The following is a 16,673-nucleotide window of genomic DNA, read 5'->3' as shown; positions in this document are numbered from 1 at the left end:
ATTGAGTGTGTTACCAATCCTTTACTTGTGAATCCCCTCAGCCCTGCGGGTCTGGGCAGCCGCTGGGCCGTGCCGAGTGCTGAGGGAGCGTGTGAGGTTTGGATCTCATCTCCTTGTTGCCAGGTGTGCTGGCCACAGACCCGAGGCCAGGCAATGAAGGAAGGATAGGAAGAGATGAGTTGTGGGCTGTCCCTAATTGTTGTTGTTTCCCATTGCCACTCCTTTGGAGCCAAAGTCTCCATCGTGGCCTTTGGCTGCTGAGGAGCCAGGGATGTTCTTCACCAGCTCCAAGGGAACAGGGCACCAAGTAAAATCCACTGCAGCGAGCCCCAGGCATTTTATGTCTCCACTTTTTTCCTGAGCAGACTGGAGGAGTTGGCCCAGAACAATAGACGACTCAGAGGTCAAGGCTTGAATGCAACACAGTTTTAATAAGTTTAAAGAAGAAAAGGAGATGGCTCACAGAGAGCACCAGGAGCCGCCACTAAGATGGAGCTCCCATGTGCTGTTCTTTGCACTGCTCCGCGGAGGAAGGAAGGACAAGAAGTCCATATTAGCCTTGGGAAGAGAAGGACAGAAAAGCAGAGGAGAGTAGAACAAGGAAGCGATGGTCCAAGGCTGTGAATACAATTTTCTGAAGCTCTATCTCCTGCCCAAAACCGTGCTTTGAAGTCTTGGACATTCTTGCTGAAAGACATTGCCAGCAGCTTTAGCAGGGACGACATCTGCTGCCACCATAGCAGTTGGTGATGCAGGATAGGTCAAAGCCCCCAGAGCTGATGGGCACTCCGCCACAGCTGAGGATGTTGCCAACAGCAGCGGAGGTGGAGGATCCCACGGCGGTGTTCTGTGGGAAGGAGCTGAGGATGGGCCCGGGCAGGGTCACCAGCACAGCAGGCGGCTCAATGACAACGTGGGAGCTCTGGCACTGCCTGACACAGCACTCATTGCAGCTGCTGGCCAGCGGGCAGGGGCCGCAGGGCTGGCAGCAAGGGTCGCAGGGCTGGCAGCAGGACATGGCTCGGGGTCACAGGTGCACCTGGCACAGAGGGCAGGGAGAAGCACAAAGTGAGGACACACGAGAAGCAGCACTGCACCCAAACGCCCTGCAGCCCAGGCACCTCCTTGCCCACACTGCAGTGCCCAGCTCAAAGCCCAGGAGCCACCTCAGCCAAGTCCCAGCCTCTCTCTGTCTGCACAAGACCTTCTCTCCCCTGCCCTCTCCCAGCAGAAGCAGCTCCCAGCCCTGGGCTATGACAGCCCCTCTCAGCTGAGACCTCCAGCCAGGCAAGAGCTGCTCTTGAAGCAGCAGCAGGAGGAGGAGAAGAGGCTTCCCACTCACCTGGTTCCTGAGGAGTAGGAGGTGAGAGAAGTGGATGAGAGAGCAGAGACTTGGGCTGCCTTTTATAGCAGTCCTGGCCTGCCTCAGGCCCAGAGGCACCTTAGTGGAAGCAGTAATTTTCTGACCAGCTCATGTCAAATGGGCACCATCCCAGCTAATGGTAGGGGCTGTGTCCTGGTTTCCTGCACTGCTGCCTTTTCATTTCCTGGCTAATTCTCTGTGCTTTCCTACATGAAGGGTCATTTCTCTAAGTGCCGGCATGAGAGATTCAAGGATTTCCTGGGCAAAACCAATGCTGAGTGCATTTAGAATGCTCAGACCATCAGCTGGCAGCGTCCTCTGTGGACAAAGGTGTTCACCTGTGTCATTCCTGTGGGTTTGTTTTTGTCCAGGTTGTCAGGAAATGGGCATCAGTCTCGTGCTTCTTGCCCACATGGCCAGGGTCTGCCACGTGAGGGGTCATGACACATCCTTTTCTGTTGCTTTTCCCATCTCTCCATGATGGTCACTCACTGTTGCACACAGCTCTGCGTCTGCTGGGAGGGTTGGACCCTGTTGCTACTCTAAGAGTGCTCAGAGAATAATTGTGTTGGCCTCAGTTGGCTCATCATCTTTCTGTGCAATCTCTGTGGGTCCTCTGGGAATGCCAGGAGTGGTCTGGGGCCTGTTCCTTCTCCAGGATACCTGAGTAATTTTAATGAGCAGGACATCATCAAGTCTGTGCACGTGTGCAGACCTGGGACCTTACTGGGATTTTGGAGAAAGCTGGGGTAGTAGCTCTCCTGTCTGTGATGTGCAGTGGTTGTGTAGAACAGAAGGCAAAATTGCTACCCTGAACTCCATAAACATTGTTTTTTATTGCCTTTGGGACCTGGCAAGAAGAATCCTTTAGGAAAGTGCCCTGGGGGTTCAAAGAGGCCCAGGGAGAATGTGAGATAATGCAGATTTCCAGGTAATAACATTATGGAAATGACCATAACTAGCTTGGTCTGTTCAACTTGCCAAAGACATGAAGTAGATCCACCAAGGGCTTTAGATGGTTGTATTTTCTTAAGTATTTCTTTCCAAATCCTACAGCATAATATCTCAATTTGAGATTATTCCACGTTGCATCTGCCCTTTATTGAAACCAAAACATTGTTTTCCTGTGGAATTTGAAAGAGACTAAATGAAATTTGCTTTCTAGTCTATTAAACCAGCCTGAACTGGTTCTTTCCTTCTACATTTTTTTTATTCACCCAAATTTGCTTTATACTCCCTTGTTCCCCCTGTTATATGACCTGGTTTTTGTAACAGTGGGGAGCCTACGAGAAGATCTCAAGCGCTGCCCCCATGTCCTACAAAGCCAGATTCGGACAGCTAAAGAATGCAGTCAGTGCTGGCCAAGCCTGAACCTCTCAGGGACACTGGTCAAGTCTTCATGAAAACATATTTAAGAAAAGGCAAAGCACTGCACAGGAAGTGTGGGACAAAGAAAAACCATGTCTTCGGTCTCTTGATCGCTGTCCAGCCATCATCTCCCTGGCACCAAATGGGAAGAAAATTCCCCTAGGGAAAAAAAACCCAAAAACCTAAGCCCCAAGAGAAAGATTGAAGGAATGCAGTCTTTTCTCCCTGGAGAGCCAGAGGCTTGTGGAGGACCTCATCACAGTATTGTAGGAATTGAATGGCAGCTACCAAGAGGACTGGGACTTTCTCAGCACAGTCATAGACTCCTAGACTCATAGAAGATGCCGAGTTGGAAATGACCCATCAGGAGCATCAAGTGCAACTCGTGGCCCTACACAGGACATGCCAAGACTCCCAGCAAGCACCTGAGAGTGTTGTCCAAACCCTTCTTGAGCTCTGTCAGGTTTGGTGCAGAGACCACTTCCCTGGGGAGCCTGTTCCAGTGCTCGACCACCAAATACCCTCTGGGTGAAGAACCTTTTCCTGATATCCAAGCGCAACCTCCCTCAACTCAGCTCCAACCCACTTCCTCAAGTCTTGACGCTGGTCATGAGCGTGCAAAGTTTGGCTCTTGCCCCTGTACTGCCCCTCAGGAGGATGTCAAAGATGACAGTGATGTCTGACCTCAGTCTCATCTTCTCCTGGATGGATGGGTTTAGCGGCCTCAGCCACTCCTCATAGGGATCCTCCAGACCCTTTCCCATCCTTGTAGCCTCTTTTGGGCATTCTGTAGTAGCTTGTAGTCTTTTTTATGTTGTGGTTCCCAAAAGGAGCCATGCGGAGGGGTGGCCCATGGGGGTCACACACACAGAAGGATGTGGAACTGGGGATGGTTTGGTTGTGGCAACTGAGACCAGTGCTTGGGCAGCAGGTCTCACGAGGAGCAGATGAAGCCTTGGTTTTGGGACAGAGCAAGGTGTGTCAGCATCCCGTGAGATGGACAAAGGCTCTGTCTCTGCCTGGAGACGCCAGCAGGAGGAGCATGTGTGGAATGTCACCTGCATCACAGGACCTGTGAACCCAAGCCCAGGGTAACTGGAGCCCAGCAATACCGTTAGGAGTTCATTTTCTGCACCCAAGACAACATGGCTACCCAGGGAATGATATTTGGACCATTGCCTGGGGCTGAAGGCCAAGGATTAATCAGAAATTTTCAAGTAGGGCGGAAAACATTCCTAAATGTTGGCATTAGGAGTGAAGCCACAAGTCATTTGCAAAGGGAAGATGGACACCTAGAAGAAAACATGAGATCCTTTTGGAGGTGTTGGGTTCCCAGCGATGGAGACTCCAGTGCACAGATTGAGTGTGTTACCAATCCTTTACTTGTGAATCCCCTCAGCCCTGCGGGTCTGGGCAGCCGCTGGGCCGTGCCGAGTGCTGAGGGAGCGTGTGAGGTTTGGATCTCATCTCCTTGTTGCCAGGTGTGCTGGCCACAGACCCGAGGCCAGACAATGAAGGAAGGATAGGAAGAGATGAGTTGTGGGCTGTCCCTAATTGTTGTTGTTTCCCATTGCCACTCCTTTGGAGCCAAAGTCTCCATCGTGGCCTTTGGCTGCTGAGGAGCCAGGGATGTTCTTCACCAGCTCCAAGGGAACAGGGCACCAAGTAAAATCCACTGCAGCGAGCCCCAGGCATTTTATGTCTCCACTTTTTTCCTGAGCAGACTGGAGGAGTTGGCCCAGAACAATAGACGACTCAGAGGTCAAGGCTTGAATGCAACACAGTTTTAATAAGTTTAAAGAAGAAAAGGAGATGGCTCACAGAGAGCACCAGGAGCCGCCACTAAGATGGAGCTCCCATGTGCTGCTCTTTGCACTGCTCCGCGGAGGAAGGAAGGACAACAAGTCCATATTAGCCTTGGGAAGAGAAGGACAGAAAAGGAGAGGAGAGTAGAACAAGGAAGCGATGGTCCAAGGCTGTGAATACAATTTTCTGAAGCTCTATCTCCTGCCCAAAACCGTGCTTTGAAGTCTTGGACGTTCTTGCTGAAAGACATTGCCAGCAGCTTTAGCAGGGACGACATCTGCTGCCACCATAGCAGTTGGTGATGCAGGAGAGGTCAAAGCCCCCAGAGCTGATGGGCACTCCGCCACAGCTGAGGATGTTGCCAACAGCAGCAGAGGTGGAGGATCCCACCACGGTGTTCTGTGGGAAGGAGCTGAGGATGGGCCCGGGCAGGGTCACCAGCACAGCAGGCGGCTCAATGGCAACGTGGGAGCTCTGGCACTGCCTGACACAGCACTCATTGCAGCTGTTGGCCAGCGGGCAGGGGCCGCAGGGCTGGCAGCAAGGGTCGCAGGGCTTGCAGCAGGACATGGCTCGGGGTCACAGGTGCACCTGGCACAGAGGGCAGGGAGAAGCACAAAGTGAGGACACACGAGAAGCAGCACTGCACCCAAACGCCCTGCAGCCCAGGCACCTCCTTGCCCACACTGCAGTGCCCAGCTCAAAGCCCAGGAGCCACCTCAGCCAAGTCCCAGCCTCTCTCTGTCTGCACAAGACCTTCTCTCCCCTGCCCTCTCCCAGCAGAAGCAGCTCCCAGCCCTGGGCTATGACAGCCCCTCTCAGCTGAGACCTCCAGCCAGGCAAGAGCTGCTCTTGAAGCAGCAGCAGGAGGAGGAGAAGAGGCTTCCCACTCACCTGGTTCCTGAGGAGTAGGAGGTGAGAGAAGTGGATGAGAGAGCAGAGACTTGGGCTGCCTTTTATAGCAGTCCTGGCCTGCCTCAGGCCCAGAGGCACCTTAGTGGAAGCAGTAATTTTCTGACCAGCTCATGTCAAATGGGCACCATCCCAGCTAATGGTAGGGGCTGTGTCCTGGTTTCCTGCACTGCTGCCTTTTCATTTCCTGGCTAATTCTCTGTGCTTTCCTACATGAAGGGTCATTTCTCTAAGTGCCGGCATGAGAGATTCAAGGATTTCCTGGGCAAAACCAATGCTGAGTGCATTTAGAATGCTCAGACCATCAGCTGGCAGCGTCCTCTGTGGACAAAGGTGTTCACCTGTGTCATTCCTGTGGGTTTGTTTTTGTCCAGGTTGTCAGGAAATGGGCATCAGTCTCGTGCTTCTTGCCCACATGGCCAGGGTCTGCCACGTGAGGGGTCATGACACATCCTTTTCTGTTGCTTTTCCCATCTCTCCATGATGGTCACTCACTGTTGCACACAGCTCTGCGTCTGCTGGGAGGGTTGGACCCTGTTGCTACTCTAAGAGTGCTCAGAGAATAATTGTGTTGGCCTCAGTTGGCTCATCATCTTTCTGTGCAATCTCTGTGGGTCCTCTGGGAATGCCAGGAGTGGTCTGGGGCCTGTTCCTTCTCCAGGATACCTGAGTAATTTTAATGAGCAGGACATCATCAAGTTTGTGCACGTGTGCAGACCTGGGACCTTACTGGGATTTTGGAGAAAGCTGGGGTAGTAGCTCTCCTGTCTGTGATGTGCAGTGGTTGTGTAGAACAGAAGGCAAAATTGCTACCCTGAACTCCATAAACATTGTTTTTTATTGCCTTTGGGACCTGGCAAGAAGAATCCTTTAGGAAAGTGCCCTGGGGGTTCAAAGAGGCCCAGGGAGAATGTGAGATAATGCAGATTTCCAGGTAATAACATTATGGAAATGACCATAACTAGCTTGGTCTGTTCAACTTGCCAAAGACATGAAGTAGATCCACCAAGGGCTTTAGATGGTTGTATTTTCTTAAGTATTTCTTTCCAAATCCTACAGCATAATATCTCAATTTGAGATTATTCCACGTTGCATCTGCCCTTTATTGAAACCAAAACATTGTTTTCCTGTGGAATTTGAAAGAGACTAAATGAAATTTGCTTTCTAGTCTATTAAACCAGCCTGAACTGGTTCTTTCCTTCTACATTTTTTTTATTCACCCAAATTTGCTTTATACTCCCTTGTTCCCCCTGTTATATGACCTGGTTTTTGTAACAGTGGGGAGCCTACGAGAAGATCTCAAGCGCTGCCCCCATGTCCTACAAAGCCAGATTCGGACAGCTAAAGAATGCAGTCAGTGCTGGCCAAGCCTGAACCTCTCAGGGACACTGGTCAAGTCTTCATGAAAACATATTTAAGAAAAGGCAAAGCACTGCACAGGAAGTGTGGGACAAAGAAAAACCATGTCTTCGGTCTCTTGATCGCTGTCCAGCCATCATCTCCCTGGCACCAAATGGGAAGAAAATTCCCCTAGGGAAAAAAAACCCAAAAACCTAAGCCCCAAGAGAAAGATTGAAGGAATGCAGTCTTTTCTCCCTGGAGAGCCAGAGGCTTGTGGAGGACCTCATCACAGTATTGTAGGAATTGAATGGCAGCTACCAAGAGGACTGGGACTTTCTCAGCACAGTCATAGACTCCTAGACTCATAGAAGATGCCGAGTTGGAAATGACCCATCAGGAGCATCAAGTGCAACTCGTGGCCCTACACAGGACATGCCAAGACTCCCAGCAAGCACCTGAGAGTGTTGTCCAAACCCTTCTTGAGCTCTGTCAGGTTTGGTGCAGAGACCACTTCCCTGGGGAGCCTGTTCCAGTGCTCGACCACCAAATACCCTCTGGGTGAAGAACCTTTTCCTGATATCCAAGCGCAACCTCCCTCAACTCAGCTCCAACCCACTTCCTCAAGTCTTGACGCTGGTCATGAGCGTGCAAAGTTTGGCTCTTGCCCCTGTACTGCCCCTCAGGAGGATGTCAAAGATGACAGTGATGTCTGACCTCAGTCTCATCTTCTCCTGGATGGATGGGTTTAGCGGCCTCAGCCACTCCTCATAGGGATCCTCCAGACCCTTTCCCATCCTTGTAGCCTCTTTTGGGCATTCTGTAGTAGCTTGTAGTCTTTTTTATGTTGTGGTTCCCAAAAGGAGCCATGCGGAGGGGTGGCCCATGGGGGTCACACACACAGAAGGATGTGGAACTGGGGATGGTTTGGTTGTGGCAACTGAGACCAGTGCTTGGGCAGCAGGTCTCACGAGGAGCAGATGAAGCCTTGGTTTTGGGACAGAGCAAGGTGTGTCAGCATCCCGTGAGATGGACAAAGGCTCTGTCTCTGCCTGGAGACGCCAGCAGGAGGAGCATGTGTGGAATGTCACCTGCATCACAGGACCTGTGAACCCAAGCCCAGGGTAACTGGAGCCCAGCAATACCGTTAGGAGTTCATTTTCTGCACCCAAGACAACATGGCTACCCAGGGAATGATATTTGGACCATTGCCTGGGGCTGAAGGCCAAGGATTAATCAGAAATTTTCAAGTAGGGCGGAAAACATTCCTAAATGTTGGCATTAGGAGTGAAGCCACAAGTCATTTGCAAAGGGAAGATGGACACCTAGAAGAAAACATGAGATCCTTTTGGAGGTGTTGGGTTCCCAGCGATGGAGACTCCAGTGCACAGATTGAGTGTGTTACCAATCCTTTACTTGTGAATCCCCTCAGCCCTGCGGGTCTGGGCAGCCGCTGGGCCGTGCCGAGTGCTGAGGGAGCGTGTGAGGTTTGGATCTCATCTCCTTGTTGCCAGGTGTGCTGGCCACAGACCCGAGGCCAGACAATGAAGGAAGGATAGGAAGAGATGAGTTGTGGGCTGTCCCTAATTGTTGTTGTTTCCCATTGCCACTCCTTTGGAGCCAAAGTCTCCATCGTGGCCTTTGGCTGCTGAGGAGCCAGGGATGTTCTTCACCAGCTCCAAGGGAACAGGGCACCAAGTAAAATCCACTGCAGCGAGCCCCAGGCATTTTATGTCTCCACTTTTTTCCTGAGCAGACTGGAGGAGTTGGCCCAGAACAATAGACGACTCAGAGGTCAAGGCTTGAATGCAACACAGTTTTAATAAGTTTAAAGAAGAAAAGGAGATGGCTCACAGAGAGCACCAGGAGCCGCCACTAAGATGGAGCTCCCATGTGCTGCTCTTTGCACTGCTCCGCGGAGGAAGGAAGGACAACAAGTCCATATTAGCCTTGGGAAGAGAAGGACAGAAAAGGAGAGGAGAGTAGAACAAGGAAGCGATGGTCCAAGGCTGTGAATACAATTTTCTGAAGCTCTATCTCCTGCCCAAAACCGTGCTTTGAAGTCTTGGACGTTCTTGCTGAAAGACATTGCCAGCAGCTTTAGCAGGGACGACATCTGCTGCCACCATAGCAGTTGGTGATGCAGGAGAGGTCAAAGCCCCCAGAGCTGATGGGCACTCCGCCACAGCTGAGGATGTTGCCAACAGCAGCAGAGGTGGAGGATCCCACCACGGTGTTCTGTGGGAAGGAGCTGAGGATGGGCCCGGGCAGGGTCACCAGCACAGCAGGCGGCTCAATGGCAACGTGGGAGCTCTGGCACTGCCTGACACAGCACTCATTGCAGCTGTTGGCCAGCGGGCAGGGGCCGCAGGGCTGGCAGCAAGGGTCGCAGGGCTTGCAGCAGGACATGGCTCGGGGTCACAGGTGCACCTGGCACAGAGGGCAGGGAGAAGCACAAAGTGAGGACACACGAGAAGCAGCACTGCACCCAAACGCCCTGCAGCCCAGGCACCTCCTTGCCCACACTGCAGTGCCCAGCTCAAAGCCCAGGAGCCACCTCAGCCAAGTCCCAGCCTCTCTCTGTCTGCACAAGACCTTATCTCCCCTGCCCTCTCCCAGCAGAAGCAGCTCCCAGCCCTGGGCTATGACAGCCCCTCTCAGCTGAGACCTCCAGCCAGGCAAGAGCTGCTCTTGAAGCAGCAGCAGGAGGAGGAGAAGAGGCTTCCCACTCACCTGGTTCCTGAGGAGTAGGAGGTGAGAGAAGTGGATGAGAGAGCAGAGACTTGGGCTGCCTTTTATAGCAGTCCTGGCCTGCCTCAGGCCCAGAGGCACCTTAGTGGAAGCAGTAATTTTCTGACCAGCTCATGTCAAATGGGCACCATCCCAGCTAATGGTAGGGGCTGTGTCCTGGTTTCCTGCACTGCTGCCTTTTCATTTCCTGGCTAATTCTCTGTGCTTTCCTACATGAAGGGTCATTTCTCTAAGTGCCGGCATGAGAGATTCAAGGATTTCCTGGGCAAAACCAATGCTGAGTGCATTTAGAATGCTCAGACCATCAGCTGGCAGCGTCCTCTGTGGACAAAGGTGTTCACCTGTGTCATTCCTGTGGGTTTGTTTTTGTCCAGGTTGTCAGGAAATGGGCATCAGTCTCGTGCTTCTTGCCCACATGGCCAGGGTCTGCCACGTGAGGGGTCATGACACATCCTTTTCTGTTGCTTTTCCCATCTCTCCATGATGGTCACTCACTGTTGCACACAGCTCTGCGTCTGCTGGGAGGGTTGGACCCTGTTGCTACTCTAAGAGTGCTCAGAGAATAATTGTGTTGGCCTCAGTTGGCTCATCATCTTTCTGTGCAATCTCTGTGGGTCCTCTGGGAATGCCAGGAGTGGTCTGGGGCCTGTTCCTTCTCCAGGATACCTGAGTAATTTTAATGAGCAGGACATCATCAAGTTTGTGCACGTGTGCAGACCTGGGACCTTACTGGGATTTTGGAGAAAGCTGGGGTAGTAGCTCTCCTGTCTGTGATGTGCAGTGGTTGTGTAGAACAGAAGGCAAAATTGCTACCCTGAACTCCATAAACATTGTTTTTTATTGCCTTTGGGACCTGGCAAGAAGAATCCTTTAGGAAAGTGCCCTGGGGGTTCAAAGAGGCCCAGGGAGAATGTGAGATAATGCAGATTTCCAGGTAATAACATTATGGAAATGACCATAACTAGCTTGGTCTGTTCAACTTGCCAAAGACATGAAGTAGATCCACCAAGGGCTTTAGATGGTTGTATTTTCTTAAGTATTTCTTTCCAAATCCTACAGCATAATATCTCAATTTGAGATTATTCCACGTTGCATCTGCCCTTTATTGAAACCAAAACATTGTTTTCCTGTGGAATTTGAAAGAGACTAAATGAAATTTGCTTTCTAGTCTATTAAACCAGCCTGAACTGGTTCTTTCCTTCTACATTTTTTTTATTCACCCAAATTTGCTTTATACTCCCTTGTTCCCCCTGTTATATGACCTGGTTTTTGTAACAGTGGGGAGCCTACGAGAAGATCTCAAGCGCTGCCCCCATGTCCTACAAAGCCAGATTCGGACAGCTAAAGAATGCAGTCAGTGCTGGCCAAGCCTGAACCTCTCAGGGACACTGGTCAAGTCTTCATGAAAACATATTTAAGAAAAGGCAAAGCACTGCACAGGAAGTGTGGGACAAAGAAAAACCATGTCTTCGGTCTCTTGATCGCTGTCCAGCCATCATCTCCCTGGCACCAAATGGGAAGAAAATTCCCCTAGGGAAAAAAAACCCAAAAACCTAAGCCCCAAGAGAAAGATTGAAGGAATGCAGTCTTTTCTCCCTGGAGAGCCAGAGGCTTGTGGAGGACCTCATCACAGTATTGTAGGAATTGAATGGCAGCTACCAAGAGGACTGGGACTTTCTCAGCACAGTCATAGACTCCTAGACTCATAGAAGATGCCGAGTTGGAAATGACCCATCAGGAGCATCAAGTGCAACTCGTGGCCCTACACAGGACATGCCAAGACTCCCAGCAAGCACCTGAGAGTGTTGTCCAAACCCTTCTTGAGCTCTGTCAGGTTTGGTGCAGAGACCACTTCCCTGGGGAGCCTGTTCCAGTGCTCGACCACCAAATACCCTCTGGGTGAAGAACCTTTTCCTGATATCCAAGCGCAACCTCCCTCAACTCAGCTCCAACCCACTTCCTCAAGTCTTGACGCTGGTCATGAGCGTGCAAAGTTTGGCTCTTGCCCCTGTACTGCCCCTCAGGAGGATGTCAAAGATGACAGTGATGTCTGACCTCAGTCTCATCTTCTCCTGGATGGATGGGTTTAGCGGCCTCAGCCACTCCTCATAGGGATCCTCCAGACCCTTTCCCATCCTTGTAGCCTCTTTTGGGCATTCTGTAGTAGCTTGTAGTCTTTTTTATGTTGTGGTTCCCAAAAGGAGCCATGCGGAGGGGTGGCCCGTGGGGGTCACACACACAGAAGGATGTGGAACTGGGGATGGTTTGGTTGTGGCAACTGAGACCAGTGCTTGGGCAGCAGGTCTCACGAGGAGCAGATGAAGCCTTGGTTTTGGGACAGAGCAAGGTGTGTCAGCATCCCGTGAGATGGACAAAGGCTCTGTCTCTGCCTGGAGACGCCAGCAGGAGGAGCATGTGTGGAATGTCACCTGCATCACAGGACCTGTGAACCCAAGCCCAGGGTAACTGGAGCCCAGCAATACCGTTAGGAGTTCATTTTCTGCACCCAAGACAACATGGCTACCCAGGGAATGATATTTGGACCATTGCCTGGGGCTGAAGGCCAAGGATTAATCAGAAATTTTCAAGTAGGGCGGAAAACATTCCTAAATGTTGGCATTAGGAGTGAAGCCACAAGTCATTTGCAAAGGGAAGATGGACACCTAGAAGAAAACATGAGATCCTTTTGGAGGTGTTGGGTTCCCAGCGATGGAGACTCCAGTGCACAGATTGAGTGTGTTACCAATCCTTTACTTGTGAATCCCCTCAGCCCTGCGGGTCTGGGCAGCCGCTGGGCCGTGCCGAGTGCTGAGGGAGCGTGTGAGGTTTGGATCTCATCTCCTTGTTGCCAGGTGTGCTGGCCACAGACCCGAGGCCAGGCAATGAAGGAAGGATAGGAAGAGATGAGTTGTGGGCTGTCCCTAATTGTTGTTGTTTCCCATTGCCACTCCTTTGGAGCCAAAGTCTCCATCGTGGCCTTTGGCTGCTGAGGAGCCAGGGATGTTCTTCACCAGCTCCAAGGGAAAAGGGCACCAAGTAAAATCCACTGCAGCGAGCCCCACGCATTTTATGTCTCCACTTTTTTCCTGAGCAGACTGGAGGAGTTGGCCCAGAACAATAGACAACTCAGAGGTCAAGGCTTGAATGCAACACAGTTTTAATAAGTTTAAAGAAGAAAAGGAGATGGCTCACAGAGAGCACCAGGAGCCGCCACTAAGATGGAGCTCCCATGTGCTGCTCTTTGCACTGCTCCGCGGAGGAAGGAAGGACAACAAGTCCATATTAGCCTTGGGAAGAGAAGGACAGAAAAGGAGAGGAGAGTAGAACAAGGAAGCGATGGTCCAAGGCTGTGAATACAATTTTCTGAAGCTCTATCTCCTGCCCAAAACCGTGCTTTGAAGTCTTGGACATTCTTGCTGAAAGACATTGCCAGCAGCTTTAGCAGGGACGACATCTGCTGCCACCATAGCAGTTGGTGATGCAGGAGATGTCAAAGCCCCCGGAGCTGATGGGCACTCCGCCACAGCTGAGGATGTTGCCAACAGCAGCAGAGGTGGAGGATCCCACCACGGTGTTCTGTGGGAAGGAGCTGAGGATGGGCCCAGGCAGGGTCACCAGCACAGCAGGCGGCTCAATGGCAACGTGGGAGCTCTGGCACTGCCTGACACAGCACTCATTGCAGCTGTTGGCCAGCGGGCAGGGGCCGCAGGGCTGGCAGCAAGGGTCGCAGGGCTTGCAGCAGGACATGGCTCGGGGTCACAGGTGCACCTGGCACAGAGGGCAGGGAGAAGCACAAAGTGAGGACACACGAGAAGCAGCACTGCACCCAAACGCCCTGCAGCCCAGGCACCTCCTGGCCCACACTGCAGTGCCCAGCTCAAAGCCCAGGAGCCACCTCAGCCAAGTCCCAGCCTCTCTCTGTCTGCACAAGACCTTCTCTCCCCTGTCCTCTCCCAGCAGAAGCAGCTCCCAGCCCTGGGCTATGACAGCCCCTCTCAGCTGAGACCTCCAGCCAGGCAAGAGCTGCTCTTGAAGCAGCAGCAGGAGGAGGAGAAGAGGCTTCCCACTCACCTGGTTCCTGAGGAGTAGGAGGTGAGAGAAGTGGATGAGAGAGCAGAGACTTGGGCTGCCTTTTATAGCAGTCCTGGCCTGCCTCAGGCCCAGAGGCACCTTAGTGGAAGCAGTAATTTTCTGACCAGCTCATGTCAAATGGGCACCATCCCAGCTAATGGTAGGGGCTGTGTCCTGGTTTCCTGCACTGCTGCCTTTTCATTTCCTGGCTAATTCTCTGTGCTTTCCTACATGAAGGGTCATTTCTCTAAGTGCCGGCATGAGAGATTCAAGGATTTCCTGGGCAAAACCAATGCTGAGTGCATTTAGAATGCTCAGACCATCAGCTGGCAGCGTCCTCTGTGGACAAAGGTGTTCACCTGTGTCATTCCTGTGGGTTTGTTTTTGTCCAGGTTGTCAGGAAATGGGCATCAGTCTCGTGCTTCTTGCCCACATGGCCAGGGTCTGCCACGTGAGGGGTCATGACACATCCTTTTCTGTTGCTTTTCCCATCTCTCCATGATGGTCACTCACTGTTGCACACAGCTCTGCGTCTGCTGGGAGGGTTGGACCCTGTTGCTACTCTAAGAGTGCTCAGAGAATAATTGTGTTGGCCTCAGTTGGCTCATCATCTTTCTGTGCAATCTCTGTGGGTCCTCTGGGAATGCCAGGAGTGGTCTGGGGCCTGTTCCTTCTCCAGGATACCTGAGTAATTTTAATGAGCAGGACATCATCAAGTCTGTGCACGTGTGCAGACCTGGGACCTTACTGGGATTTTGGAGAAAGCTGGGGTAGTAGCTCTCCTGTCTGTGATGTGCAGTGGTTGTGTAGAACAGAAGGCAAAATTGCTACCCTGAACTCCATAAACATTGTTTTTTATTGCCTTTGGGACCTGGCAAGAAGAATCCTTTAGGAAAGTGCCCTGGGGGTTCAAAGAGGCCCAGGGAGAATGTGAGATAATGCAGATTTCCAGGTAATAACATTATGGAAATGACCATAACTAGCTTGGTCTGTTCAACTTGCCAAAGACATGAAGTAGATCCACCAAGGGCTTTAGATGGTTGTATTTTCTTAAGTATTTCTTTCCAAATCCTACAGCATAATATCTCAATTTGAGATTATTCCACGTTGCATCTGCCCTTTATTGAAACCAAAACATTGTTTTCCTGTGGAATTTGAAAGAGACTAAATGAAATTTGCTTTCTAGTCTATTAAACCAGCCTGAACTGGTTCTTTCCTTCTACATTTTTTTTATTCACCCAAATTTGCTTTATACTCCCTTGTTCCCCCTGTTATATGACCTGGTTTTTGTAACAGTGGGGAGCCTACGAGAAGATCTCAAGCGCTGCCCCCATGTCCTACAAAGCCAGATTCGGACAGCTAAAGAATGCAGTCAGTGCTGGCCAAGCCTGAACCTCTCAGGGACACTGGTCAAGTCTTCATGAAAACATATTTAAGAAAAGGCAAAGCACTGCACAGGAAGTGTGGGACAAAGAAAAACCATGTCTTCGGTCTCTTGATCGCTGTCCAGCCATCATCTCCCTGGCACCAAATGGGAAGAAAATTCCCCTAGGGAAAAAAAACCCAAAAACCTAAGCCCCAAGAGAAAGATTGAAGGAATGCAGTCTTTTCTCCCTGGAGAGCCAGAGGCTTGTGGAGGACCTCATCACAGTATTGTAGGAATTGAATGGCAGCTACCAAGAGGACTGGGACTTTCTCAGCACAGTCATAGACTCCTAGACTCATAGAAGATGCCGAGTTGGAAATGACCCATCAGGAGCATCAAGTGCAACTCGTGGCCCTACACAGGACATGCCAAGACTCCCAGCAAGCACCTGAGAGTGTTGTCCAAACCCTTCTTGAGCTCTGTCAGGTTTGGTGCAGAGACCACTTCCCTGGGGAGCCTGTTCCAGTGCTCGACCACCAAATACCCTCTGGGTGAAGAACCTTTTCCTGATATCCAAGCGCAACCTCCCTCAACTCAGCTCCAACCCACTTCCTCAAGTCTTGACGCTGGTCATGAGCGTGCAAAGTTTGGCTCTTGCCCCTGTACTGCCCCTCAGGAGGATGTCAAAGATGACAGTGATGTCTGACCTCAGTCTCATCTTCTCCTGGATGGATGGGTTTAGCGGCCTCAGCCACTCCTCATAGGGATCCTCCAGACCCTTTCCCATCCTTGTAGCCTCTTTTGGGCATTCTGTAGTAGCTTGTAGTCTTTTTTATGTTGTGGTTCCCAAAAGGAGCCATGCGGAGGGGTGGCCCGTGGGGGTCACACACACAGAAGGATGTGGAACTGGGGATGGTTTGGTTGTGGCAACTGAGACCAGTGCTTGGGCAGCAGGTCTCACGAGGAGCAGATGAAGCCTTGGTTTTGGGACAGAGCAAGGTGTGTCAGCATCCCGTGAGATGGACAAAGGCTCTGTCTCTGCCTGGAGACGCCAGCAGGAGGAGCATGTGTGGAATGTCACCTGCATCACAGGACCTGTGAACCCAAGCCCAGGGTAACTGGAGCCCAGCAATACCGTTAGGAGTTCATTTTCTGCACCCAAGACAACATGGCTACCCAGGGAATGATATTTGGACCATTGCCTGGGGCTGAAGGCCAAGGATTAATCAGAAATTTTCAAGTAGGGCGGAAAACATTCCTAAATGTTGGCATTAGGAGTGAAGCCACAAGTCATTTGCAAAGGGAAGATGGACACCTAGAAGAAAACATGAGATCCTTTTGGAGGTGTTGGGTTCCCAGCGATGGAGACTCCAGTGCACAGATTGAGTGTGTTACCAATCCTTTACTTGTGAATCCCCTCAGCCCTGCGGGTCTGGGCAGCCGCTGGGCCGTGCCGAGTGCTGAGGGAGCGTGTGAGGTTTGGATCTCATCTCCTTGTTGCCAGGTGTGCTGGCCACAGACCCGAGGCCAGACAATGAAGGAAGGATAGGAAGAGATGAGTTGTGGGCTGTCCCTAATTGTTGTTGTTTCCCATTGCCACTCCTTTGGAGCCAAAGTCTCCATCGTGGCCTTTGGCTGCTGAGGAGCCAGGGATGTTCTTCACCAGCTCCAAGGGAACAGGGCACCAAGTAAAATCCA

General features: G+C 51.4%; 1 protein-coding gene and 3 pseudogenes across 1 annotated transcript; all 4 read right to left on the bottom strand.

The window, feature by feature from the left end:
- Positions 1–709: 709 nt before the first annotated feature.
- On the bottom strand, positions 710–3,495 carry LOC128819675 (uncharacterized; annotated as a pseudogene).
- Positions 3,496–4,254: 759 nt separating this feature from the next.
- Positions 4,255–6,137, bottom strand: LOC128819638 (feather keratin Cos1-2-like; annotated as a pseudogene).
- Positions 6,138–8,343: 2,206 nt separating this feature from the next.
- On the bottom strand, positions 8,344–10,226 carry LOC128819637 (feather keratin Cos1-2-like; annotated as a pseudogene).
- A 2,737-nt stretch (positions 10,227–12,963) lies between these two features.
- LOC128819623 (feather keratin Cos1-2-like) lies at positions 12,964–16,039 on the bottom strand. Its single transcript, XM_053999867.1, has 2 exons — positions 15,683–16,039; positions 12,964–13,306 (listed from the first exon to the last, which is right to left on the bottom strand). Exon 2 carries the CDS (start codon positions 13,283–13,285, stop codon positions 12,977–12,979), a length of 309 nt encoding a protein of 102 aa, XP_053855842.1. The 5' UTR covers positions 13,286–13,306; positions 15,683–16,039; the 3' UTR covers positions 12,964–12,976.
- Between the last annotated feature and the right edge of the window lie 634 nt (positions 16,040–16,673).

This window comes from Vidua macroura, chromosome 27 (genome assembly GCF_024509145.1).
Source record: "Vidua macroura isolate BioBank_ID:100142 chromosome 27, ASM2450914v1, whole genome shotgun sequence".
Classification (NCBI taxonomy): domain Eukaryota; kingdom Metazoa; phylum Chordata; class Aves; order Passeriformes; family Viduidae; genus Vidua; species Vidua macroura.
The sequence above is the reverse complement of the archived record's forward strand: the minus strand, read 5'-3'. Positions and strand labels throughout refer to the sequence as shown.

Coding starts and splice junctions, on each gene's coding strand:
- LOC128819623 (XM_053999867.1), bottom strand. CDS start 13,285: ATGTCCTGCTGCAAGCCCTGCGACCCTTGCTGCCAGCCCTGCGGCCCC.